This window comes from Nyctereutes procyonoides, unplaced genomic scaffold (genome assembly GCF_905146905.1).
Source record: "Nyctereutes procyonoides isolate TBG_1078 unplaced genomic scaffold, NYPRO_anot_genome, whole genome shotgun sequence".
Lineage (NCBI taxonomy): Eukaryota > Metazoa > Chordata > Mammalia > Carnivora > Canidae > Nyctereutes > Nyctereutes procyonoides.
In genome coordinates this window covers 15,028,006-15,055,927 of record NW_026575136.1, presented here as the reverse complement: position 1 = coordinate 15,055,927, position 27,922 = coordinate 15,028,006, and the positions used below count along the sequence as shown (strand labels likewise).

At 40.5% G+C, this 27,922-nt stretch overlaps 2 protein-coding genes across 5 annotated transcripts in view; one reads left to right on the top strand and one right to left on the bottom strand.

The window, feature by feature from the left end:
* On the bottom strand, positions 1–23,008 carry LOC129495395 (ADP-ribosylation factor-like protein 6-interacting protein 6). Its single transcript, XM_055302850.1, is given in 5 exon segments — positions 1–1,400; positions 12,731–12,863; positions 21,398–21,451; positions 22,572–22,755; positions 22,758–23,008. Coding segments are annotated over 5 exon segments (681 nt in total). The 5' UTR covers positions 22,974–23,008; the 3' UTR covers positions 1–1,306.
* Positions 23,009–23,699: 691 nt separating this feature from the next.
* The window catches only part of LOC129495394 (pre-mRNA-processing factor 40 homolog A-like), a 59,229-nt gene continuing 55,006 nt past the window's right edge, over positions 23,700–27,922 (top strand). For all 4 annotated transcript variants that reach the window (XM_055302849.1, XM_055302848.1, XM_055302847.1 and 1 more), the window contains exons 1-2: positions 23,700–24,146; positions 25,182–25,313. In XM_055302849.1, coding sequence (XP_055158824.1) covers positions 23,871–24,146; positions 25,182–25,313 — 408 coding nt within the window. In that variant the 5' untranslated portion in view covers positions 23,700–23,870. The remainder of the gene's footprint in view (positions 24,147–25,181; positions 25,314–27,922) is intronic.

Genomic DNA, 27,922 nt, shown 5'->3' with positions numbered 1-27,922 from the left:
TATCATTAAATCATTTACTCAGTAACAACACTTAGTAGATAACAAGAACACACTGCACATACTCCTTTCCCATTTGGCCTGAATAAGTAGTTTTGCTACACAATGCCTTCCTAATATAAGTTTTTCTATGGCCAGGGAAAACAGTATTTTAAATAGTTCATCTTCCTAAATTGTATTTTCCAAACAGGTATTTAGAAAAGAAGTGTGAACAATTAAGCTTTATTACTATAAAACAAAAACAAACAATTGTAGAACATTTGACTATAAATATTATGAAACTATATGTAAAAAGACTATACATATATACATTATCAAAATACCTTTTCTATTTTGGTAACTAAATTTCTGAGATTAAAAACAAAGTAATTCAAGCATTTCTAAATATAAAACTTTCAGATTTATATTTATTAAAGACAAAATACCACCATTTCTATTGGAGTAATCATGTATACACCAAGATAAATATTTCCAACTGTGGAAACAAATAGTGAACAACTTCAAATTTCTCAATATTTTAATGCCTTAAGTATTTTTTTTTTGTGAAAATAGGTTTACTTAATTTTAAAATCAGATTGTCTTTTGTGTTTTTTTGCTTTTTTAAAAAAAACAATATTTATTTAAAATGGTATTAGGCTTTCACCAGCTAAAAAATAACATTTATCTAGATGTAGGAATTTTAAAAACATACAAAATCAGTATGTAGTAGGAAAATATATTAAAAAAAACCACATACGCAATTATACCTCCTTAAAAAATATAAATGCACCTTCCACTGATTATGAATATTGAAAATTAAATATTCTGATTTCAAAGTAGCTTCTACAAAATGTTGAAATAGTTGGCATTGTTTGCTTTTCTAGTATCATGAATAAATAAGAAGTATTTCTATCTCATTTAAACAGTACTACTAGTATTTCTTAGCAAAAATGTAGTATTATACATAGCATTATCCTATATTCAAGTTTTCATGTTTGAATTCAATTAAAATGTTTTCTATAATTTATAAGGACAACGCACACAAAAGTAAAAAGATGAGGTAAACATCTTACATTTTTAAGAAATTACTTGAAACTTAACACTCAGATATTCTTAATGCCTAAATTCTAGAATGGTGCTTACGAAGGTCCTCCATTAAAAAAAAAAAAAAAAAAAAAGGAAGGTCCTCCATAATGACGATGATATGACATGTATCTGAACCACGTAACAGCAGGTTTCTTGGTCTTCTCAGTAGACAAATGATGTTCTTCCCTGTTACTACAAAGTGATCATGACTAAGATTTGCCAAAAATAGTGCTTCGGTGTGAGTTTACATGAGGCACCATGCTACAGTAAGAGCAGCAACAATGCCATTCAAAATTGCCATGCTATAGCCCATGTGGAAAGAATGTCCAGTCAGTTTCCTGTGTGGGGGGAGGGGGGAACAAAAAAAGGAAATGTAATTTGGTATAACAGAAACACCATCAGTTTTTATTGAAAATGCTTACAACCTAAAAATGTTTCCCTAATATTTTATACTTTAGTACATGTTAAAAAAGAGTATTGGATATTTGCAGGATTAGTAAATAGAGTGACCTCAAGTTCTCCATCAAAAACTGTCCTTGTAGTCAAATATAATTTTTCAGTTTCATTTCAGCAAAATGTTCAATTTAATCCCTTGTATTTCTTTACTGCGATTCAGTCACTGAGTGTATCATAACCTAATTCTACAGTATAAATCTTGTTAGAAGCATGTTCTTTCATTAATGAGCACTGTTTCCTTGTTCTCACTCAGAACTAAATATATTAATTATTTCAGGTACAACCTGAAGTAATATATCCTGTTTGTACCATTTTTAGATTACATGAAGAAACTACTCTTTCTGTAAGCACTAAAAATAGAACTTGTCCATTTGCATGTCATCAGATTATGTCTTTTATAGACATATTTATTTCAGTTTTCTTTTTTTTTTTTAAGATTTTATTTATTCATAGAGATGCAGAGAGAGAGAGAGAGGCAGAGACACAGGCAGAGGGAGAAGCAGGCTCCATGCAGAGAGCCCGACGTGGGACTCGATCCAGGGTCTCCAGGATCACACCCTAGGCTGCAGGCGGCGCTAAACCGCTGCGCCACCGGGGCTGCCTGACATTTGTTTTCAACTTAACAGGTTACTTAATTGAACTGGCTTTCAATGAGTTCCTAGGTATCAGCAAAGACACATTTCTTATTTTATGATTACTATGCGCATGCCTACTAGCTTATGTGCACAGATTTCCCCTGACATTTGATTCCTCTATCTTACAGCAATTTTAATACATTTTCTTTAACATTCTTTCCACTAACTAATGCAACAATACTCTTTGCTCATCTTTAGGAACTTCCAGTGTTTGTAGATCATTACATTACTTAATATCACACAGGCAATACGTAGGATTGTGACTCAAAATTTAAGTTCATAAAATTCTAGGTCAAAGACTTTAGTTTGTATAGTTTATATAGGATGGCATAATTATTGTAGAATTGGGATACAAAAGAGATTAAAGACCTCATGCAGACTATCCTTATGCTGTAGAAGAGACTTGTATTTAATAGTAACTTGGAGGGCAGCTTGGGTGGCTCAGCGGTTTAGCGCCGCCTTCAGCACAGAGCGTGATCCTGGAGACCTGGGATCGAGTCCCACGTCGGGCTCCCTGCATGGAGCCTGCTGCTCCCTTTGCCTGTGTCTCTGCCTCTCTGTCTCTCATGAATAAATAAATAATCTTTAAAAGAAATAAAAATAATAGTAACTTAGATAATGAGTAAGTTATAAAATATCTATTTTAATTATTTACATTTTATAGGAATGGAATACATATAAAACTTAAGACTCAAATGAATTCAACGATTCTGGCAATTAAAGGGAACCAAAAATTAAAGTATTGAATAAGTTATTGCCAAAAGTTTACAAATTGTCTATTTACTTGAGAGAAACCAGCAGATTCAAGCAGCAAGCAGATGTCCTTTCTTGTTTCATGTTGTTTACGGTTTTTATTCTACTCGGTGGACTCTGAACTGAATTTGTGTGTTACCTGCCAGACTACACTCTACTGAAGCCTTCATTCCTAGATCGCGGTAACTCCAGGACCTCCTCCTCCTCCTCCTCCTAGTATATATTCTCTCATTTATGACAGAACTCCCTGCTTCTGAAACAGTCACCTCATTGCGGACTCATTCTGCTCTGAGCAGAACACTCCCCGCGCTTGTCAGGGTGAGGGGCTGAGCCAGACCCTACGTTAAGAACCAACTGGCTACTTGCTTCTGTGTCTGGCGGGCTCAGGGGAGACAGGACGAGCCAGCCTGGTACTCACGAGTCCCCCGTCACACTCCTGAGCCGCCTTTTATTTTTCATTCTATGCCTAGCCAAGAAATCTCTAATTCATAGAGAATTTTAAGCTGTGTGAGCTTTGGTAGGAATAGCTCTCAGTTCTTTATCTGGAATCAAAAGTTCTTAACCAAACCCAAAATCTGAAAGAAAATACTAAACACCACTGCATTTCAATTACTTGCAAAGCATTTCCTCTATGTTTCTCTCAAAAACACAAAATGATACTTCTTTTGTATTCTTTTTATTGAAGATTACTTACTAGAAATTGCTGGAGAGGATAAAGTTGTGTGTATTCCAACTAACTTTATGAGTGCTATTTAGGACAGAAGAGTTAGGATTGCAAACTTCCCTCCCTTAGGAAATACTGTCTCTCATTAAGGGAAAGGTCACCCCTTACTTTATACTTGGAAGTCCTTTATAATCTCAATTCCCTACTCTTTCATGAGCCACTGAGCCACCTGGGCTGCCCCGAAAGTATACAGAGTACATTTTTGAGATAGAAAAATGCCCCAAAATTTCTATCTCTGCTGAGTACCATCTTGATTAATAAGCAAAGTCTTCATTCCATAGGAAGTCAGGGCAAATAGTACACAAGATAAAAGAATAATAAGATCCCCAAGTCTTTGGATTTTATGAGTCAGTTAAAAAAAATTATTTTGAAAAAAGTAAATAAATGAAACTGTTTTGTTGCCAAACTTTTACTTTGCCAAAAACAGTGTTTGAAAGTTGAACTAATATCCACATTATTTCATTAAAGAAATAATGTCTACATTGAAAGAATAGAAAGGGAGAAAAAGAACAGAAAGGATAAAATTGCAAAATAAGTAACAATTACTCAAGAAAAGATAATTGACAGCTGGTAGTAGGCCACAGTCAGATGTCTAGCTTAAAAAATCTCAATTAAGGGCAGCCTGGGTGGCTCAGCAGTTTAGCACCGCCTTCGACCCAGGGCCTGATCCTGGAGATCCGGGATTGAGTCCCGCGTCAGGCTCCCTGCATGGAGCCTGCTTCTCCCTCTGCCTGTGTCTCTGCCTTTCTCTCTCTCTCTCTGTGTGTGTGTGTGTGTGTGTGTCTCATGAATAAATAAATAAAATCTTTAAAAAAAAATCTCAAGAAAATACTGAAGGCAGATGCTTAACCAACTGAGCCACGCACCCAGGTGCTCTGGAAGCCACCTCCTCTGTTTTATAAGACTTTTTTTCTTTTTAAAATTTTATTTATTCATTCATGAGAGACACAGAGAGAGGCAGAGACATAGGAAGAGAGAGGAGAATAAGGCTCCATGCAGAGAGCCCGATGCGGGACTCGATCCTGGGACTCTGGGATCATACCCTGAGCTGAAGGCAGGCTCTCACAACCACTGAGCAACCCAAGCGTCCCTATAAGACCTTTCATATACCAGGCTGCCTTTTATGACTTACACAAAGATTGTTGACACATAAAAAGTTCCAAGAACAAAACTGGCAAGTACTATCTCTCAAGTATTTCTTATCATTGTTGTTCTATGCATATGGACCTGTGCCTTTTCAGTAGCCCATATATAAAACATTATAAATTTATAAATTAGCATAAGCAAAAGCCATAGCAAACAGGTACAAAGCAAATAGTCACTTGCTACCTTACTTTATGAAAACAAGGAAACCAAATTAGTTAATATGATTTCTTACAGGATTTTGTTACATCTACTTAAATCTCCATTTAGAACAGTAATGGAATATACAACATGCATATATTTAGACCCTTCACTTCAAGAAGCCATATATTAATGCAGCACCATTAATATATTCATTCACCACACTGCCACTGATGGCTCCAAACAGTACCCAGATAATCAAACTTCATGATGCTCAAATATCAAGGCCAAGTTTTTGATCTATCTCTTGTCAGTAGCTTTTCTTTCCTACTGCAATTAGCCATCTGACATCTGTTTCATTAGTCCAAGGCAACAAAGAATCTGACTGAACAAAGAGGCAGCTTGTCAAAATCTATATAAAAAAGTTGTAGAGTCAACTTATTGTGCTCAATGCTCAGTCTAGTGTGCTTGGAAAAGGACTTCTAATTTAAATACTAAGTCACCCACTTACCTATACCTCTAAGACTCATGATACTACCCAAGAATCCATAACTCCATTTCTATTATGATTTTACTATTGTGTTTGTCACACATATCTTCTCACATATCTTCACACATAACTTCTCAACCCCCAAGAATTAAAGCCCCCAAAGTCAAGAACAAAAAGTTAGAGAAAACTCTTTAATAACAGAAAAAGAAGCCTTATGTTGAATAGAGAAAAAATATAATACATCAATGCCAATCCTAAAACTGGAATTCTCTAGTATTAAATATTTAACTCATTGTATGCTTCCCTTCTACAATGATACATAATCATATACAAATGTTATGAAAATTTAAATATTTCAACATCTGATTATACTCCAGACACTATACATAGAAAATAATACAAGTGTGCCTGGGCGGCTCAGTCTGTTAAGCAACTCCTAATCTCAGGGTTGTGAGTTCAAGCTCTGCAACGGGCTCCAGCCTGGGCATGGAGCCTACTTAAAAAAACACATTGGGTGGCGCAGCGGTTTGGCGCCTGCCTTTGGCCCAGGGCACGCTCCTGGAGATCCGGGATCGAATCCCACGTCGGGCTCCCGGTGCATGGAGCCTGCTTCTCCCTCTGCCTGTGTCTCTGCCTCTCTCTCTCTCTCTCTCTCTCTGTGACTATCATAAATAAATTAAAAAAAAAAAAAACACATGCAAGAGTATCAGATCACGTGTTAATCTTTAGTCTGTAAAATGGTTACCAAAAACAGTTTACCAAAAAGCAATTCACATAAAAACCAACTGTTCCCTTTTCTTTCTCACTTCTACTTTACTTTTCATATTCCAAATAGCATTGCAAGGCAATACACTTCTATAAAAAAAAAAAAAAAGCTTTGTAGAAATAAATTAAATTTAAAATTAAAAGCATGTGTTTTTTGAAACTGAGTATCTTCATATTTACCAAATATCATTTGTGATTGGAAGAAGATATAGAAAGGTAGATAACTCAGAGTGATCCTAACAAAAAAGACCAACAGTTTCAGGAAGGCAACAGATAGCAGCTCCTGGTCTGTATATTAACTATGAAACACTGTAGACTGCCAAATTCTATAGATGATATTTAAAGCAGGTTTAGTGAAAAGACACTACTCTTCATTAGCACATTCGTAGAAATCATGGCATAGTACCAATAACTGTAAAGTTTCCTTACTTTTTGACCATGAACCCTGCATCTAAAAAGTCATAATTACAATCATTCATTCATTCTACCCTCAAAAGGACTCTTCACTTGTAAGATTGATGATGACAAATTTCTTAAAACAGAAGTCAACACAGAATTTATGAAAAACTGAGACATTCTCTAAAATCTACAACACTGTGAATGCATGACATGCTATTTGTAAAATATTTCTCAAAATAAAGGCAGAAATATCATTTAAAATCAATTTCTCAGCAAGAGATGCAGTGATCTAGACTTTGGATTCAGATAGCCATATAACCAGAGATTTTATTTTTATATTACCTTTGACCAGGATTAGGCTAAAATTTGAAATTTTCAGTACTATATTTCTGTAACACAGCTCATCTTTAGTAACTTTGGAAACAAGCACTGATTTCTTTTTTTCTTCTTGAAATAAGTCTCTGTGGTTATTTCTAGCACAAAATAATAACCCTGTCCTTACAAAGCTAACTTCTTGGCTTGAAGGCTACAGTCATATGCTGTTAAATTTTAATTTTGATCTAAATGCGTATTTTTTCATTCCAACAAGACTTGTTAACTATTGACTGTAATGAAGGAACACCCTTAATTCAATAATGTTGACCCTTGACCCCTGAATCCAAGTAAAATTACAAGATAGACAAATTTAATGACTTCTTTCACTATTTTTCATTTCACTATTACTAAATATTTTGATTCTTAATTACAAACCAAAGAAGCTTTCTACATTGTGTGGTTTGCCAAACCCATCACTTACATTATCATTTTTCCACTAAATTTATTTCTAAACTATAAGGTAACATTTCTACTGTAGGTGGGACCTATAATAATAACTGAATGGTTTTTTTTTGTTTGTTTTTTTGTTTTTTTTTTTTTAATTTTTTTTTTTAAATTTTTATTTATTTATGATAGTCACAGAGAGAGAGAGAGGCAGAGACACAGGCAGAGGGAGAAGCAGGCTCCATGCACCGGAAGCCCGATGTGGGATTCGATCCCGGGTCTCCAGGATCGCGCCCTGGGCCAAAGGCAGGCGCCAAACCGCTGTGCCACCCAGGGATCCCCTAACTGAATGGTTTTTATTTTTAGCGTGCTGGATAACTGTAAACCTGCAGCTATATCACTGCTCCACTAGATGGGGCACAGGTAATGTGAAATTCATTGTCAGGAAACATGCAGCTTCATACCTTACTACCTCCCCAGTCAGGAGGACTTAATTAAATAGTGTAGTATCTTTGCTTGGGTAGGTCACATACCTAGATGTATTAACTGCTGGAAACTATAATTAAAGCAGATCATCACAATGTGAAATACTGATCACATATATTGTTATATTTGCCTGCTTGGAAATCACTGAGAAAACTGAATGAATGAATAGGGAAAACTAATGTGAAGGGAACCGGAGATGTTCATTAAGTAGTCTCAAAGAGCAGTAATGTTGTAAAGTAGTGAGAAGTGGGAAAGTCTATAAAGATACTTCAGGTAATCAAAAGTTACTGCCTCGTCTCATTATTTAAGAGGTTACCATTACACGGTTACCTACTTTCAGAAGCAACTAAGAAAATAATTTATAAGTATAATGGATCCAAAAACACAAAGAAAATGCTTCCTAATAGAGAAGTCTGTGTGTATCACTTTACAATATACTTTCAGATCAGCAAAGTTTGCTGTCAGGATAACAATTTTTCTTAATATGCCTTTTGAAGTCCATTAAATATCTGTCTGAAAACATACCTTGCTAAGTTCTTTATCTTGTTACTTCCTAAAGGTCCTGTGCTTATCTACAAGTGAAAACTTCTAAATTTTATTATGGACTATGTTGTACCCCTCTCCACACTGCCATTCCTATGTTGAAACCTTACCTCCCAATGTGATAGCATTAGCAGGTGGGGCCTTTGGGGGTAATCAGGATTAGATGAGGTCATGAGAGTGAAACCTGTTCTCAGCCTTGTGAGGATACAATGAGGAGGCCATTTGCAAACCCAGAAGATAGTTCTCATTAGAACCTGACCAAGCTGCCACCCTGATACAGGTCTTCGTCTCCACAACTGTGAGAGTAACAAATTTCTGTTGTTTATAAGCCACCCTGTGTATGGTACTTTGTTATAGTAGCCTCAATCAAGAAAATATCCAACAAATATAATAGAGTTAAATATGAAAAATTATTTTAATACAAGGGTTGATTTCTAATCTCAACTCTCCCAATGAATTATTTGTTCAAACTGATTTCATTTAGACCCTTCATATAATATTTACTATCAATAAATGTTTTTTTTTTCTTTCCTTAAGGAGTTTATGTTTTTAGGGATAAACAACTGAGAGCCAAAGTAAACCTGGTCCTCTCAATTTTCTTCTCCAACTTCTACCAACTAGCTTGTTTGAGGGGTAAAAAAGGCCTAAATGTTTAAAATCTGCAAAGCAGAGCAAAATAATGATTTTTTAACAAACCAATTAGGCACGATTATTTTACTCTCTTCATGTTTGATATTCATGGAGCTAGAAAGTAAAAATATAAAGAAAAAAGTCCCTTCATTTTATGATTTTTAACTGACCTGCCTTTCTTTAGTTTCTACTTAATTTATTAAACAGGGATTTGCTTAACTATCTTAGAATCTAGCTATCATTTATATTAGATTTACAAAAATAAGCTGACATCTATCATGACCGGTGTTTAAAGTTATTTAAAACTGAAAATTCAAAAGAAATACTGAGTGGAAAAATGTTCCAACAGAATGTTAAATAAAAAATGGTTTATAAAACAGTATGTATACTATAATTCCAATTTTAATTTTTAAAATATGCAAAGAATGGAAAGGTATACATTAAAATGTTAGCACTTTGTTCATAAATTTTCCTTTTTTTGTTTTTGAATTTTCAACAAAGAATTTGCATTTCTTTCATATAATGATAAAAATCTATATATTAAAACATCATTAAGTTATAAAAGAATACATAGCCTGTTACAAACATATTTTTATCAATGCATATTACATATTAATGAAATATATCAATCTGATTTCTAAGAAAATAAAGTTTGAAGATTTCAACTTTCACAAAAGGTAGAGAAGTTGTTTCCCTGTACAAGCTCTCATTCTACTGGTGACATAGAGAATATACTTATTCTGCCATTTCTGAAGTAGTTACTGCATTATTTCCCACAAGCACTAGAAGGTAGAGTTTTTGCTATAAAACTTAGTTTTACCAATAATCACTATCTTATATGCCTTTTTTGTCTGTGATTTCTGTTACTATGTCATCATCTATCACTATATTTATTGTATGCATTTTTTGGGCTGTGTCTATATCAACACAAGATAATTTTAAATTATAGTTTCACTCACAGCCATGAATATTTAATAGTTGATTTATCACATATAAAATTAAGTTATCCAACTTAAATACCGAAAGGAATCCAAATTTATATATATGAACATTTTTCAAAACTGTAGCTTTAGGGCTGTATTAAAAAATATGCAGTCTAGGGATCCCTGGGTGGCGCAGCGGTTTGGTGCCTGCCTTTGGCCCAGGGCGCGATCCTGGAGACCCAGGATCGAATCCCACATCGGGCTCCTGGTGCATGGAGCCTGCTTCTCCCTCTGCCTGTGTCTCTGCCTCTCTCTCTCTCTGTGACTATCATAAATAAATAAAAATTTAAAAAAAAAAATATGCAGTCTAAGTCTCTAATCAGACACTATCTCATATTAAAATTAAATGAGTAAGGGGACCTGGCTAGCTCAGTCAGTGGAGCATGAGACTCTTGATCTTGGGTTGTGAATTTAAGCCCTACATAGGGTGTACAGGTTGCTTAAAAATAAAATCTTAAAAAAAAAAATCTTAAAAAAAAAACTGAATGACAACACACTGAAAACAAGTCTATCACTATGGGTTCTAGTTTAATAAAAAATGGAAAGATAACTTTTCTTAAATATTTATGTATTTATTTTTCAGGGGAGGGGGGCACATGCGTGCAAGCAGGAGGATGGGCAGAAGGAGAAAGAGAATCTCTAGTAGACTCCCCACTGAGTGCAGAACCCAATGTGGGGGCTTGATCCCATGACCCTGAGATCATGACCTGAGCTGAAATCAAGAGTCAGACGCTCAACTGACCGAGTTACCCAGGCAACCTGAAATGCAGAGATAATTTTTTAAGAAATCAGTTAAATACCCACAGAGTTAGTTATTTAAAACACCGAAATGCTTTTTCTCTAACTCCAAAAGCTTCTCACATCTATAAGATTTATGAATTCTGGTGAGGGTAGAAAAATATCTGCAAGGGAAAAACATATTCCAGGAACAGAAAACAGTAAGAGTAAAGTCAAGGCATCTCAAAAATCCAGAGTTTATTCAAGGGATGTCAAGGTAATCTGGTATGTGGCTACAGAGTAGGGTGCACTGGACAAACAGCTGAAGATGAAGCTGGAAAAGTCGGGTAGGATCACTTGGGGAAGGACTGTTCTGCTGTACTTGAGAGTCACACATCATTTTGAAGGCAGTGGGAAAGTCGCTGAAGCTCTTCACAAGGAAGAGCTATGACTAAGATCTGTTTTAACAGAGGTAACAAAATACGGCATGAATTCGAAGAGCGAAAGCATGGACTAAGGGAGACCAAGGAGTGAAGTTCAGCGGCAAGGTCTTAAAAAGGGCAAAAACGCTCAAGGTGCAAAGATAAAGTATTCCAGTAACACTTCAAAAAGCAGGAATGAGTACATTTGGCAAAGGATAAATAAACTGAATAAGGGTTTCAAGCCTTGTTAAGTGGATGGAGACCGAGGTCTTTAAGACCAGCTAGAGTCTTAATAACTTTAAATGCAAGGTGCTTTCTGATATCTAGGCTGCAAGCTCTGCTAACCAGCTAAAATTGTAGGGCTGGAAATCAGGAGAGAAGTGAGTTAAAAAGAAATAAAAAGAAAAAAAAAGGATTATGGTTTTTGGTGGCTTATGAAAGGAGTCTCATTATATTATCGACATTGGATACATACATCTTGTTATCAAATAATTAATGTCATCGGGTAGCAAGAATATAAATTTTAATTAAACACAATATCACATAGCAAAATTAACTTTGCAACTGAATGGTCATACAAACTATAATTATTTCACTGTTAGGTGTAACTTAGTCAATTTAGATTAATTACTTATTAACCACTTTGAATACACATATACAAAATTTATTGGTAAGTATATGATTTGTTTCATATACAGACAGGGATTTATTAAGCTGTTTAAAATACACACACACGTCATCTAAAGTAAAGCTAGAAGTTTTAAAGACAGATTTATAAGGAAAAAAATATGAGTTCACTAATAAGAGCTGGTAATAATTATTATTAATAAATGTAGTTAATATTAAACTTCCTATTTATAGAGTCCCTCAAATAGATTTTATTTGGTCTCTACAAGCTCTCCATGAAGTAAGTTGGAGCTGGTAGTAATAACAGCAACAATAACAACCGTAATACTCTGGTAACGTACATATCTTAAATCACCTTTTCCCCAACCCTTCAGTTTGTAGAATAAACTAGATGTCTTAGAAACTCTTATTTGGAAATTTGAAGTATTTAAAATTTGAGTTTTCCTGACATAAATAAACTAGATTAGCACAACCATCTACTGAATTTTTTGAAAGTCTTTTGAAATACAGAAAACACAGACCAAAAAAATATTGTTTCACAGTGAAACACATCTAGACATATAAACTGGGTGCCATAAATGCTTGCTAATTACACAAAACTGAAATCCAAGGAAAAGTCCAATTCAATTACTAAGTTGATATAAATCTGACCATTTATACATGCATTTAGTAAAACTTTCACATTGCCGATATAAATTTAGCCTTCATAAACTGTTTAAATGAGATTCCATTCCAAAGGAACAAATACCAAAGTTTCTTATGTCTTAGATCATTTCTTGAATTTCTTGAATTTTTTAAAAAATCATTGCATTATATAGGTAAGGAATTTAAAATATTCTCCATTTATCTAAAGGCTGAGTCAAATTGAAAACCTGAAGTCATTTATATTTTATAGATGTTGGGACCTCAACATGTTATCTTATAAATTAGAAGCTTCTTTCATTTCAACAGAGTTGGAATGGGTTAAAAAAATAAAAATAAACAGGAATACTTACTTGAACCTGGCAGGTGAAAGAGGAGTAGGAGGAAACATCCCTGGTTCAAAAGAGTCAAAATAAGTCACTGTCCAAGAAAAGCTACAGCAGGAGAATCCAGCAGATAGAGATATTATAAGTAGAGTCCAAAACCCTTAAATGGGAAGAGAGAAGGAAAACTTTTATTAACACCAAAGCAATTTAAATTAAACCAGTATCTTCATGTTCAGAAGATCATGTATATTTCTAAACTTCTGATTTGCATGTAAGTGATACAAGAGATTTGGGTTTACTACAAGCAAACCCATGCAAAAATGTAAAATATTAAAGCACAATTAGAAGTCATATCATTTAATATCTTAACATTTTTTTAAATTTTATTTATTTGTTCATGAGAGACAGAGAGAGAGAGAGAGAGAGAGAGAGACAGAGACACAGGCAGAGGAGTGGGAGAAACAGGCTCCATGCAGGGAGCCCGACCCAGGACTCAATCCTGGGTCTCCAGGGTTATGCCCTGGGCTGAAGGCAGGCACTAAACCGCTGAGCCATCCGGGCTGCCCATATCTTAACAATTCAATGATAAGCTAATAAAATGATTAAAAATAATTTTAAATAATATTTTAATTATTGAACATGTAAAAAGTACAAATTCAACTTATGAATATAACTTATCGGCAGCTTTATAAAATTCAACTATGGGAAAGTGGTTAAAAAACTTCACTGTTGGGATCCCTGGGTGGCGCAGCGGTTTAGTGCCTGCCTTTGGCCCAGGGCGCGATCCTGGAGACCTGGGATCGAGTCCCACGTTGGGCTCCCGGTGCATGGAGCCTGCTTCTCCCTCTCTCTCTCTGTGTGTGACTATAAATAAATAAAAGTTAAAAAAAAAAATTCACTGTTAAAATGTCTTGACATTTTTTATTTCATTTTTGACATGACTTAATTTTACAGTGTCTCCTTTTTAAACTTTCCTATAAACGTTATAAACCAACCTAATCTGATTCTTCAATTTTCCTGAGTATATGAACAAAAAAGGTTAACTCCCAATTTACAAATGGGTTGGGACCCTAGATTTCAGGGTCAGTCAGAGTAGAAGAATGGAAGATTTTCTCAAAGAAATCTTAATTCACAAGCATGGGGCAGCCCCGGTGGTGCAGTTTAGCACTGCCTGCAGCCCGGGGGTGTGATGCTGGAGACTCGGGATCGAGTCCCACGTCGGGGTCCCTGCATGGAGCCTGCTTCTCCCTCTGCCTGCGTCTCTGCCTCTCTCTGTGTCGCTCAGGATTAAAAAATATATATATATATCAAAAGCAATGGTATTATACTGGACTCAAGGAAGGGGGAAAAGGTTGAAAAATGGAAGAATGAGGGAAATCAACAAAGTGACAACAGAAGGAACAAATTAATTTGATGGTTTTCAGATACATATTCAAACTGTCCTCTAACTTAGAGAGTTTACTAAGCCACCACTACTTAGGAGTGTGTCACAGGCCTCCGTAGTACTGGGAGTGAGGAAAAGGTTGAGAAGACTACAGTTGAGAAAGACTAATGAATTGCCAAATTTCCTGGTTACACAAAATGCACAACCAAGATGTCTTTTAGCAAGAGGCATTAAGAAATATGTGCATCAAGCTGTTTGTAAACCATATGAAGCCCAGTAATAGACTGATAAAACAAGCTAAAAGACAAACTCAGAGCAACAAAGTATTAAGAAATACTATGGCAATGTATTTTTGAAAGATTAACCTTAATTTTTTCTCACTAGTTGAGATAATGGACTGTATGTTTCCTGCCCAGAAGAATGTGACAAAGAAATAACCAGTGTCTCTGTGGTTTTTATGCTGCAAAATGATTAAGGGAACTAGGACAGATATAAGTAAGAGGAAGGTAGACCAATACAAAATATCTTGGATAGACAGCAGAGATAATGGGTTGTTTGGGGTACAGACAAAAATGTTTCTGTAGTACAGGGAGTAAGAAAGCGAGGGCTTTAAGCGCAGGTGAGAAAGATTCTCTTTGTTTGAAGAAAGAGGTGTGTCTGCCCTTGTGTGTATAGGTGGAGAGGGGGCAGTACTGCTGGAGATTTCTGGCAGAGTCCTGGATTAAGGCCATACAACACTACAGAGGGATCATAGCTACATACAGTATCTTGGCAGACAGGCCCAGAGCCAAGACTATAGTTGTCTCTTCCCTAGGTGGGGCATAGAAACAGCAGATGGTGACGTGGTTGTAAAAGTGCTACATCTGAAAGGCCACCCTGACCAGAAAGCAAGATGTTTCAGCAGTAACTCATTTGAACAAATGTTTTGAGGACTACATTGCATCCCACCCTAATGCCCTGGCACAGCGTCAGATTTTAGAACTTAACCCAGCTTGGAACTAGGTAGACAGAACCTCAGCAGAGACTGAGATATAGCTGTCCTGTCAACACAGTGAGACAGGGGGCCAAAATAAAAATTATCAGCATACTTAGTGTGCAGCTACAACTTAAAGATTGTTATTCTACCAAATATTATTATTTAGATGAGTACTGCTAAAGGAGAGAACAGAATTGACAAATTTACACTGTTTGATATCAGATAATACAAAAGGTCTGCAGAACAAAAGATAGGAATTCTGAAAAATCAACTATGTTTGAAGTCTTGTGGAATAACGGAAACTTCTAAACATCTAAAAAATATAAGAAAGACACAAAATAATAGATTAAAAAAGTAACAAAATGTGAGGCTCTCTAAAGCCCATCAAACTTTTTCACTCAGGTGCTTTAACAGGACACCTGTCAAAATTAATACAAGAATATTCTTGAGTTCTCAAAACTGACCACTGTTCCACAATCTGTTTGCTTCACTTTGGGCTTTTTAATTTTATATTCATTTTGAACTGATCAACAATTACACCACTGATAAAAGTCAATTCACAGTAATAGGGTAAAAAAAATACACTGTAATATCATGGTCTAAAAGTGCTCATGCTTCAGAAAGTAATTCAATTTGTTTGTGAAAAGCAGAAAAGCCACACAAGTTGGCAGCTAGCAACAACTAAAACTGTAACAAGTCCCTTTCTCCAGAATCCAGAAGCTAAAAACTTGACATAACATAACCCCACTCTACCAAGAGCTAACATTTTATAATGTATAAAGGGATATAAAAGTTAAGTCTTCCTACCTCAATTCAACAATTCTACTCCTAAAAGCAATTAGCTAAGTTTGTTGTTCATCTTTTCTAAAAATTACAGCTCTTTAAGTAACATAGGCATATATACAGAGCTAGTTATGTACAACTAAATGTACAACACACATATATATATTCCACTTTCCACAAATTCTCACCAGAAAAACTCTCGCAGTTTATTTTTCTCACATAACAAACTAGCTAATTCTGATGCCAGCTAAAGTTTAACTTCATTAGCCTAAGAAACATCCCTTCAGATCACCAAATTCTTGCGATTTAGAGGTCCAAATGTGTGCTTCTCATTACTGCTTCTATGTAATAAGGAGACCTGTAATGATTTTTGTGACTAATAATTTGGCTGAATAATAATTCTTGCTAATAACCCATGCTGTGCCTAAACTCTCTCATGACAAAAATTCTAATATACACTGCTGTGAACTTTTGTTCAAGAGATAATTTATATTGATGAATGCAAGACGGTTGGTAATACTAGGTGAAACAAAAAAAACCAAAGTTTTGGTGTACTGTTAAGTTTCAATAGTATATTAATGGCTGAATGTATTACTTCTATTTTTCTAAACTTAAATTCAGAAATTTAAAGTTTTTCTTATTGAGAGTTACATTCATTATAGAAAAGAGATTAAAATAAATAGAATCTAAAACCCCGATAAATTATCTAAAATTTTAGTTTTATTCTTCCAGTCCTGTTGGGCTTTTATTTCTTTTTTTCCCTTAGTCATAATTCTTTAACTAATATGAATAAGCAATACACACAATTTACAAACACCACCACAGAATACAATAATGTATTTGTGAATTTTTCCATGAAATAATTGAGTTACCCCACCCAGCTGCAGATCGCACTGTATCATACCCTTAATACATAGTGGCCTGAAATTACAAGGTTCATACATTCGCTGGAAAAAGTTTAATAAGTTCACAGTCTCAGTCATTTTTCACTGTAAGGAAGAAACTGTTTTCAATTTTAACCTAAGAGAATGGGTCACTTCCCAACACACCCATTCTCTCAGAAATTTTTACCAGGTTTCTAGTGTTCTGTATCATGAACTTATGATGGTAGAGTCTCACTTATCTTTCTGCAGAATAAATAACTGATAAACTCTTCAAATGACTGTCTTCATCTCTGATTGGACTCTGTATATGTCACTCATCTTTGTAAATATTTAGAAGCCTGAAAACATCTTAATCATAAAGCAGAACTAAATGGGCAGCTAAAAACAAGAATAGCCCTTGACACTGCAAAATGCTAGAAATCTGGTCTTAGCCACAAGAGGGACTTATAGTTACCTATTAACTAAGAAATATCAAAGAGTGACAAGTACCAAGAATCAAAAGCTTTCTAGAGTGAAGGAACTCCACAAAGGCAATTACGATTCCTGTATGGCATACTTACAGCATGCATACTCAAAGCACTAGTCCCATGTTTACTTTGATGACAACAGTCTCAAAACATTTTCGGGTACAGGCAAACCTTTTATTTTTCTTATACACTTACTTCAGATTTGGCTGAAATAAAAGGTCATTTTATCATACCCTGTAATAAGACTATGAAAAAAAATGCAAAAATTGGAAAATAGAACTAAGTGTGTGAAAAGTGATAAAACTTGGATAATGTGACAGATACAAAAGCCAATATACAAAAATGAAACAACTCATTATGTTGTATATTGGTGCAATCAATTTGGCCTGAGAATAACCTTTAGGGAGAAGGAGTAAAATGTGATTTTTAACTAAGTAAACTTAAGTTTTATTAACCTCCCTGAAAAAAAAGGCTTACATTACGAGATGGTTTGTAGGACAATTATTAAAGGAAAGCCTTTCCAATGTCACCAAGGGAAGATTAGGGGAGATGAGTTCCAAAACTGGGTGACAGCATCTCTCATACCTCCTTGGCTGGTCTACCTGACCAATGAAGATGAACACTGATAGCCTAATCCTATTAGCCAGTAAGACCATATGACTCCCCAGATGTACTGATACCATGTTCATCACGAACCTTTTTTTGTTTAAGGTATACACAGTTTTCCATAAAGACTTCTTTCAGGCAAAGATAACAAGAGAATGGCAGTGTCTCAGGTCCTTTCAAAGATATGTTTCCTAGGGGCATTTGTTTGCATCTTATTAGCCTGTCACCAGTCAACTCCCAAGGAGTTGAACTGCTCTTAAACACATTTTTTAGGGGCACCTCGCTGGTTCAGTCAGTAGAGCATGAGACTCTTAATCTTGTGGCAGCATAACTATCAACTAGTAGATGTCAAAGAATGACAAGTACCAAAAATCAAAACCTCATGAGATTGAGCCCCAGGTTGGGTATAAAGATTACCTAAAAATAAAATCTTCAAAAACAAAACAAACTACACCTGTAAAGAGATTCTTACCCTATGAAAGTATTTCTCAAACTGAGAGGCATCAACATTACCTATAAAAAAATGAAGATTTTTGGCTTCTACCCTGAGCTAAAACAAAAGCTAGAGGTACTTATTTTTCACCTATTTATTTTTTAAAGATTTTATTTGAGAGAGAAAGAGAGAGAGAGAGAAAGAGAACTAGCAGGGGGAGTGGCAGAGGGAGAGAAAAAGAAGCAGGCTCCCACTGAGTGAGAAGCCCAACATGGGGCTCTGTCCCAGGGTCCTGGGATCATGACCTGAGCCAAAGGCAGGTGCCTGACTGACTCAGCCACCCAGATGCCCCACAGAGGTACTGTTTTAAAGAAAGTACAGGTGATTCTTATGCATACTAAAATGAGAGCTGCTGCTAAAATCTGCTCTTACTGAACTTTGCCAATCTTGGACTAGGCTTAAATTGCAATAAAAAAATCCGCAGCGTGCAGAAGTTTTATTAACCTGTCTAGAAAGAGAGTTCTTTCATAGGAGAGCAGTTACTATACTTACATTATTTGATTCTAAAAACCAGTTCGTTTTCAAAGAATTAAGGCAATTTGCAATAAAATTTAAATAGGAATCATTGAAATAGGAAGGTAACAAGTATGGACACTAATAATACAGCAAAAAAAGGGTAATACACAAAACAATCAAACATTACAACAAACAAACATTACATTTACCTTTGAGGTACCTAGCAAACAAGGCAAAATAAATGCAATGAAATACAACAAAATAAGATTTAAAAAGGCTACATTCCACTTTTCCTGTAAATAGTGGACAAATTAAACACTGTTTTTATTAAAGATCGTTTCTTCATGTGAAAACTTTTATACCATTTATAAACGGGTAAGAATATAATTCCACAGGCATTCCTTCAGATACTCTGATGCAGCAGTCCTTTATATTTGTTCACTCAAAGCTGATTTGAATCCATGTAAAATTTGAAAAAAAAAAAAACAAAAAAAAAACCAAATGGCCTATTTTCAACTATGAGCTCTCAATTGGACTTTTAACAGAGGCCAGTAGTCAACTCAAAACATTCTTCTGTAAAGAGGTTATATTGTTTTTTTTCTCCTAACAGGAGAGAATTTCTGTTCAGAACAATGCAAGGGTAAGTGCTATCTTAGTAACCACAACTTTATAGAAGCTTAATCATATTGGCACTGTTTCTCTGAGGTAGGTGAAGAATTCTATTCTCTTGCTAGAAAAGAGCATTTTCTATTGCAGGTTATAATGAATATTTGTTTTAAAGATAATTACAGGCAGCAGGTGGCTCAGCGGTTTAGCGCCACCTTCAGCCCAGGGCGTGATCCTGGAGACCCGGGATGGAGTCCCACATCCAGCTCCCTGCAGGGAGCCTGCTTTTCCCTCTGCCTGGGTCTGTGTCTCTCATGAATAAATAAATAAAATCTTAAAAAAAAAAAATAAAGATAATCATGCCTACTTTAAGGAAATTGACTGAATTAGTCCACTAGATGTTGAGTATATTCTCTATCTGACTACTGTAGCATTAGTTCAACATAAGGATTTTTGTTTTGGCACTACTATTGTTTAGTGTTTTTTTTTGTTTGTTTTTGGTGGGGTTTGTTTTTTTTTTTTTTTTTTTTTGGCTGTAAAGATACAACAGTTTCTCTTCACTCCTGAGATTGTTCCTGAATCCTGAAAGTTAATTCATGCCACCAGCACAGACTTAATGATCTTCCTATTTGCTGTCACAGCATTAGATATCTATCAGGCACATCTAAAAGTATTACTAAACAAGAAGTGGGAAAAGAAGCAGGGCAATGACAAAGCCTTACTATATTCCTTTTGATACTAAACAAGCTGTTCCTTCAGATGAAAAGTGCCACCTATGCTTTTCATAAATGTGAATGAAATTTGCTAAGTTTTAAACAGCAACATGGAATTTTTCCCTAGTTCTTAAGATTGTTCTATTCTTGTTGCATCAAGTTGACAGTTTAAATAACTGCTATGAGGGATCCCTGGGTGGCGCAGCGGTTTGGCGCCTGCCTTTGGCTCAGGGGGCGATCCTGGAGATCCAGGATCGAGTCCCACATCGGGCTCCCAGTGCATGGAGCCTGCTTCTCCCTCTGCCTGTGTCTTTGCCTCTCTATCATAAATAAATTTAAAAAAAAATAAAAAAAAACCTGCTATGAAATGCCTCATAATCTTGGCTGTTTTTAGAGACAAAATATACAACATACATTGATAGAATGAGCTACTGTAAAGTACATTTTCTCATGCAAGAAGTCGAGACTATAGAAAGGTTTTCATGGGACATCTAACAAACCATAATTTGTTTCAATAATTTGAAGATAAAGGTTTTCCCCCTTCTGCAAAATCAGTCAGACTATATACTTTGTATCATTTTAAGGCCAATAGCCTTGAAGAGATAAAAATTGAGATGGGGGGGGGGACATGCAGGATAGGATCTCAAACTTTTTTTTTCCCCCCGATTCAGAGTGATCAAATAAATTACAGCAAAAAGTAGTAAAATATCCCAAACAGGTCAGGTTCTGAACACTTCAAAGTTATTTTGGCAAAAAGTAATAAATACAAGATAAATAATCCTTCAATTTTTCACTAGTCGTCTGTACTCTACAGCATTCTACATTCTATAGAAACTTGAGGCTGACTTAATCATCATTAACTTAAGCAAGTATGTCTAATACTTTTTACATTAAAAAAAAGGAAGAAAAAAAAAAGGAAGTTGCTTACAAGGAGATAATGAACTTAAATTTCTCCTGAGGTCTGCTTAAGATGTCATCTTTGCTAAGTTTGTGAGGAGATTTTTTTGTTTTTAATTCCTGGGGAAAGGTATAGGAAAACTTTTTGAGGAACTAACTAGAAAATGTTAGTCTCTGGGTCTTTGTCACACACACAGGGTGTTCAAATTGCATTCCTACTGTGCGTGGTGTATACACAAACATACCAAATATACAAATTCAAAAAATCCAATAAAATTCACCACACACAAATGCAATTAAAAAATTTAAGACTGCATGAATTGCACAAGGGAATAATTTTTTTATCCAAAATTTTGTATAGTTTAAATTTATGGCTTGGAAAAATAAAAATGAACTCCAAAGCAAATCAAGTGAGAGTTAAGTTTATACCTAGTAGTCCAGTGTCTGTGTCGTCTTCAGTCTTTAAATTCTCAGCATGTAACTCTGTAAATACAAAAAAAAGGGGGGGCTTGAGTATAAACGATTTTACAATTTAAATAGAAGCTCAAAGCCTGGAAAAATATCGTGGAGCTGTGGAAAGTGCTCTGGAGTCAGAAACAAAAGGGTCCACACGCGAATCCGCTACTAGGTATGCGGCCCTCCGAGGGAAATCAAGTCCGTCGGGGCGCATCGCCGCAGTAACCAGGCTTCTTGGAGTCGCTGTGAAAAAACCCGGAGTCTGTGTTGGTCTCCTCCCTGCACCCGACGTGGGGCTCACTCAACCTCGAGATAGCGGCGCTCCCGCGCGGCCAGGTGCCCTGCGCGCGCCTTCTGCGATGCTGTCGCGCGGCCTACAAGGGCCCCTTCCTCCGTCCTCAAGGGACCCAAGCCCAGGTCGCAAGGGTCGTGACCTGAGGGATCCACCTGCCGCGGGGCTGCACCGGCAAGGAGCCCGGCGCCCACGTCTGCACCGCGGCTCGCGCCCCGCGTCCTCGCTCAGGGAGGGGTTCCCGGGAGCCGCCCGCCGGCCCGCGGGCGCCTGGAGCGCGGGCGGACACTGCAGCGGGGGGGGCGGGTTACTTCCACGTAGAGAACGAAGGCCGACGCCGGGGCGCCGAGCGCGCGGATCTCCGTCGGCCGCGGCCCGAGCCTTCCCGCCGGATCGCACACCGCGCGCACATCCTCTGTTCCCACCTGGCGGCTGTCTAACCTCACACTCGACGAAACAGAACTAATGGCCGGAGAAACGAGAGGTGGTCTGGCCGCGACAGACACCACCGCACGTCGGCCGAGAGCCACGGACTCCATCTCTAAGAGCAGAGCCCCGGGCTGTGGGGCGGCGGCCCGGCCGTCCGAGCGCGCGCGGCACCGGCGCCGCCTCAGCGCCGCCGCCTCAGCCGCCGCCTCAGCGCCGCCGCCTCAGCCACCGCCTCCACGGCGCCGCCGGCCAGCCGGTCCCACCGCGGCGTCCGCAGGCCGCCCAAGCACCCACCTGAGGCGGCGCTTGCCCACCTCCGGCCTCCCACCTCGGGCGCGGCCCTGCCCGTTCGGGAAACACACCGCAAGGGACGGGTGGGCGAGGCCGGGCGGGGGGGGCGGGGGGGCGGGGGGCGCGCGTCAGTACCTTTCACCACCAGGTAGGCGATGGCGAGGAGGAAGGCGACGAGGACGGCGAACAGCAGCGAGCACAGGATCGACAGCACCCGCACCGGCCGGCGCCGCGCCGCGCCCTGGCCGCCCGCCGCCAACACGCCGTTGCGCTTCTCCGGCAGGACCGGAGAGCCGCCCCCGCCCCGCCCCCGCCCCCGCGGAGCAGCGGGCGCTCCGCGGGCTCCGACGACGCCCCGGCCGAGAACTCCGCCCGCAGGTCGCGGGCCACCGGGTCGCACCCGTCCTCCTCGTCCTCTTCCGCGTCCCCCCACCCGCCCCCCGCGGGGAAGGCGAAGGCCGGCCGGGCGGACGCGGCCGGGGTGCCGGGACGTCGGCGCAGCGCAGGCAGGCGCCTCCCGGTCTCCAAGAACGACATGGCGGGAAAGGCCGCCGCGCCCGCGGAGGGCGAGACTCCCCCCCGGCCCCGCCCCCACCCCCGCCCCGCGCCAGCAGCAGCCAATCAGCGGCCGGGCCCCGCCCCCGCGCCCACCACCGGCGAGGCGGCGCGGGGGTGCGCGTCCGGGCGCGGAAGGCGCTGCGCTGCCTAAGACGAGGCGGGGCGCCCGCGGGCCCGGGCGCGACCCCAGCTTGGGGGGCAGGACGGCAAGCGGACGAGCACCCGGAGAGCGCCGAGCCGGGCCCGAAGGGAGCCAGGTCCCCGCCCCCCGCGGGGTGTCGTCCCGGCCAGAGACCCCCGCCCCCGCCGCGTCACCTCCAGGCGCGCGCGCCCCGCCGCCCCGAGGCCGCGTCCCGCCGGCGCCCGGTCCTAGCGCCCGCCCGGCTACGGCCCCCTTCCTCCGCCGCACGCCCCGCGCCTCCCGGGCCCCCCTCCCTCCCGGCCGCTCGCCGCCCCTCGCTCCCCTTCTCATTGTTCTCCCCGCCCCTATCACAACTTGCCTCCGCGCCGCCCGACACGCCTCCGCCCCGCCCCCTCCGCCTCGGCGCGGGCTCTCCAGCTGGTGCGTCCGGAGCTCGATCCCTCGCCTCCTCCCCGCCCCTCCTCCTCCGCCGGCAGCGCGCGCCCCGCCCCGGCCCCGCTACCGCTACGAGTCGCGTATACCCCCCCCCCCTCCCCGGGCAGCCTCAGGTTTGTGGGGCGTACGGCACTCGGGCGGAGGGGGTGAAGGTGGCAGGCGCGCTGCCCCGCCCCCTGCGGGGTGAGGCGGTCTGAGCTCGGGAGGCTGGGACGCGGTTGTCCTCCCTCCCCCGGGGAAAGTTGGTGGAGTTTTCCCGGCGGAGGCGCAGAAACTTCCTCCGTCCCCCTTCCCCCTCCATGCAGGCGACGCCGAGCGAGGCTGAGGCTGGGGGCCAATCGCCGCAGAGCTGCGTGTCGGAGGCGCACTCTGATTGGACAGCGGGGAAGCCCGTCAGCCTGTTGGCCCCGCTGGTCTCGCCCCGCAGCGCAGGGCAGCCTTTAACCTTTGGCCCCGGCGGGCGCCAGCCACTCAGATCGCTGCTTGTTGGTATGTGCAGCGGCAGTGGCCGCCGGCGGAGCAGTCTGAGCCCGACGATGAGGCCGGGGACGGGAGCCGAGCGTGGAGGCCTCATGGTGAGTGAGGCGGCGAGCCGCCCTCCGGCGCGGGGTCCCGGGGACGTGGAGCGGGGGCTGTCGGGCCGCAGCGCCCGGGCCCCTCCCGGCGGCCCCCCGAGGAGACGGCCCGCGGCGAGGCGTCGGCGGAGCGGGGCGAAGCGGCACAATGAGACGCGGAGTCAGAGGCCGGCGGCCGGTCCCGAGGGGCAGAGGCCGGGAGCGCGCGGCGGCGCTCGGGGCGGCGGGCTCCGGGGCTGGGGCGGGGCGCGGCGCGGGGGCGCGGAGGCGAACCCGGACGTCCCCGCGGCTGGGCCTCGGCCTCGGCCTGGGCGGCGGCGGCGGCGGCGCTGGGCCTCGGGCGGTGGAGCCCCGGAGAGCCGGGCCCGCCGCCGCCCGCAGCCCCCGCCCGCAGCCCCCGCCCGCGCCCCCGCCCGCGGAGGGCTTCCTCACGGGAGTGAGCGGCCTGCGCCGGGCTCCGGGCCGCCCCGGGTGGGTCCTCCCCGAGCCGAGGAGCGTGGTCTGCGGTGCGGGTTCTGAGGGACGCACCCGCGCTCGACGTCGGGCGTCCTTGGGGACCCTGGCCTCGCTCGCCTCTCCCGGAGGCCGCGCTCCTCACGGTGAAGTCGGCGAATCCTCGCTTCAAAGTGTGAAGTCAGCGTGGAGCCGGGTCCGGGAACGGTTACTGTTCGGGCGCTGCCTACCTTGTACCCGTGAGGAACAACAAAGTCGTGGCTCCCGGACCTGCCCCTGCGCGGCGCCGGCTGTTAACGCGCTGCAGCAGCCTGCTTCGGAAATGAAATCTGTGTTCTCTTTGCCCAGTGATTATTTTAATTTTTTCTCCGATTACTTTGTGATTCGGCCGGTGGCGAGCCCGTGTAAGTTCCGGTGGGAGGTGCATTTTGTTTAAGAAAAAAAAGTACAAGGCAACCCGGTGATGGGGCCTCAGTTGGCCTGATGCTGAGCCAGTCTGTGCGCGTAGCCCGCTTGTGCGATCAGGTTTTTGAGAAGCGTTCATCGTCCCTTGCTCGCTCTCACGTGTCCCTTGTTTTCCAGATGGGCCACCCTGGCATGCATTATGCCCCGATGGGCATGCACCCCATGGGCCAGAGAGCCAACATGCCTCCTGTACCTCACGGAATGATGCCGCAAATGATGCCCCCTATGGGAGGGCCGCCAATGGGACAAGTAAGGATGCTCCTGTTTCGTTTTGTCTTCGGTTGTCGTTGTGTCAAGATTTTCAAGACCTGGGTCAATACTTGCAGCTATTTAAGGATTAGTTTATGCCAAAATAATATTGTCGAATAAGTCAAATGCTGAGTCTAATCAAATTTTGAAAGTAAGGAAAAAGCCTTCCGTGTTAAAGATTTATTTTCTACCACAGCAGAACTAAGAGTTCTCTTTTTAAGTAGCTGTATATGTAGTCTTTTTAGTGTCATGACTTTATTTTTCCAAATAGGTCAATTGAAGTTAAATGTTTGAAGAGTGATTATTATTTTATAGGTCAACGTATTTTATGTCTGTGGACCACATAGATGCATAGAATCTAAAAATAGCAATTGCTTACGCCTTTACCTTAGAGTAAAGTTTATTCCTGAAATAACTTCCTCTTGTGTGTGTGTGTGTGTGTGTGTGTGTGTGTGTGTGCCCGCGCGCGTGCGCGCACTCGGTGGGGGTAGAGCAGGGAGGTTCTACTCTGATTTGATTCTTCATAGGACAGTGCCATATAGGGGGTTCATTTTCCACTTAAACTGTTTGGTTTTTGTTTTGTTTTAAATGCTTATTGCTTCTGCACTCCTGCTTTTGAGCTGTCCCTTTCATCTCCAGCATAAATGTAAATGGACATTTTGTGGGAGTGATTTGGAACAAAAGGTTTTAATGCTGACTCAGTGAATTCAGTAGAACTGAGTTCCTAGAGAAGCATCCAAGAAAGGTAACAGGTTCAGTTACCATGAATAATTTCATGCTCCCTGTCAGGTTCTGTAATACATAGACTCTTTGGTGGCTGAGTTCTTTCCATTTGAGTATCTCAATAAATCATCAAAAATTTAGGCTAGTAAAATATTTTGGAAAGTCAGTCAATTAGGTATGGTCTTTCTGCTAATTAATACTGTTTGTGTTGATAATCAGTTAAGCCTTGATATTTTAAGTTATTGGTGAAATTGTAGTGGAGAAAGGAGCTTACTTTGTGTCTTTCTCTTTTAACCTTAGGAGTAGAAGGGCTTAATGTCAAGTGATTTTCTTCTTTTTAATTTGAAATATAGCCCTTAATTTTGTATAAAAATCTTTATTCAAAGACACCAGGCCCAAAAGATTCTGCCTGTAGGAATTGAGTGGTTTTTTTTTTTTTGTTTTTTTTTTTTGTTTTTTTATAAAAGAACCATTTATTCTGTTGTTCTGGAATAACACAAGTTTTAAAACTCCCTTAGATGATGGAGAAACAACTCTGATTCCTCTTCTGTTTCTTTCCATCTCTAAGCAGCAAGGAGCTCTTCTGGTTTTCTTAGTAGAGCTGCTCTAACTAGATAATGAGCTTTAAAAAATATTTATTCTTTAAATGCTCTGGTTCTTATTTAAAATTAGTTTCTTTCCACAGAAAGATAAAATAAAACAATTTGCTACTGCCAGATGCTTCTCTCTTTTCTGGGGCCTTCTGTTTCCATTGGGCCAATCAAGGTAAGTTTTGCAAGGGATTGACCTGCTTACCCTTGCTGTAATGGTGCTATTGCACTACCAAACCAAGACACCAGCTAGTCATTTCTAGTACAATGCAGATTTTATTTATTTTTTTTAAGTACTTTTGTGTATTTCATTGGCATAAGCTGGTCACAGTTTGTTTATGGCCCTTTCTCTTTAGCTGTATCAGTGATCATCGTCCTAGTAAGGTTACTTGATATTTGTTACACATCCATTCAAATACTCTTAATTTTACCTTGAGATTTTCTTCTTTTTTTCTAGACCAGTGTATGCCATGTACCTTTAAGTTATACCTATTTAGATGTTTAAAAGTCTCTCCCTGTCAGCTCCTGTTAGGAGAATGAATGAACGACTTAAGGGTCCAGCTCTTTTAGGGTCCCAAGAGAATCCCCACTGTTTTTCCTTAAAATTAGATACTTCTTTTGTCTTCTTAATCTCTTAAATGGGGCCCAAATCTTGGTAAAAGTAATTCTTTATTTGAGCTTTCGTAACAGACTGGGAGGGCATGGATAATTTAAATACTCAAGTAATCTAGAATTCTAATTTAAAGCTCAGTAAATAACTACCTTAAAAATAAAAGTTGACAGCACAGTACTCACTCAGAGGTGTTAATGGTCAGAAGTTCATGAGAGACAGCAGGGTGCCTGTGAATGACACAGTTCAGTGCAGGGACACAAAGTTGGTAGGGTTCTGCCGTTCAATTTTAAAAAGTTAAAAAGTCAGTTTACAAATTTTTTAAGAGTTTGGTCCTGAGGGTGATGGAAACTTAATGTATGTTGCCTACTTCACATTAATATCTCATTCTGGGACCAGCCGAAAATGAAAATTGGTGCTAGTCTTACTCGCTAAGTGCTTCTGGTGTTTGGAATGTTATATGGGCACAGCAGGAAATTTTAAAACTTGTTTGTAAGATAATATGCAGACTGGACAGAATTAACCTTTAGGAGCCAGAAGTCATAATTTTTCAAATGAAAAAGTTATTTAGATTAAAAGAGTACTAGGTTTTCTGAAGGGTTTTGTTTGTTTTTATTTATTTATTTATTTTTGTACTTATTCAGGAGATTGACTACAGTGCCCTTTATAGGATTCAGGTTGAATCT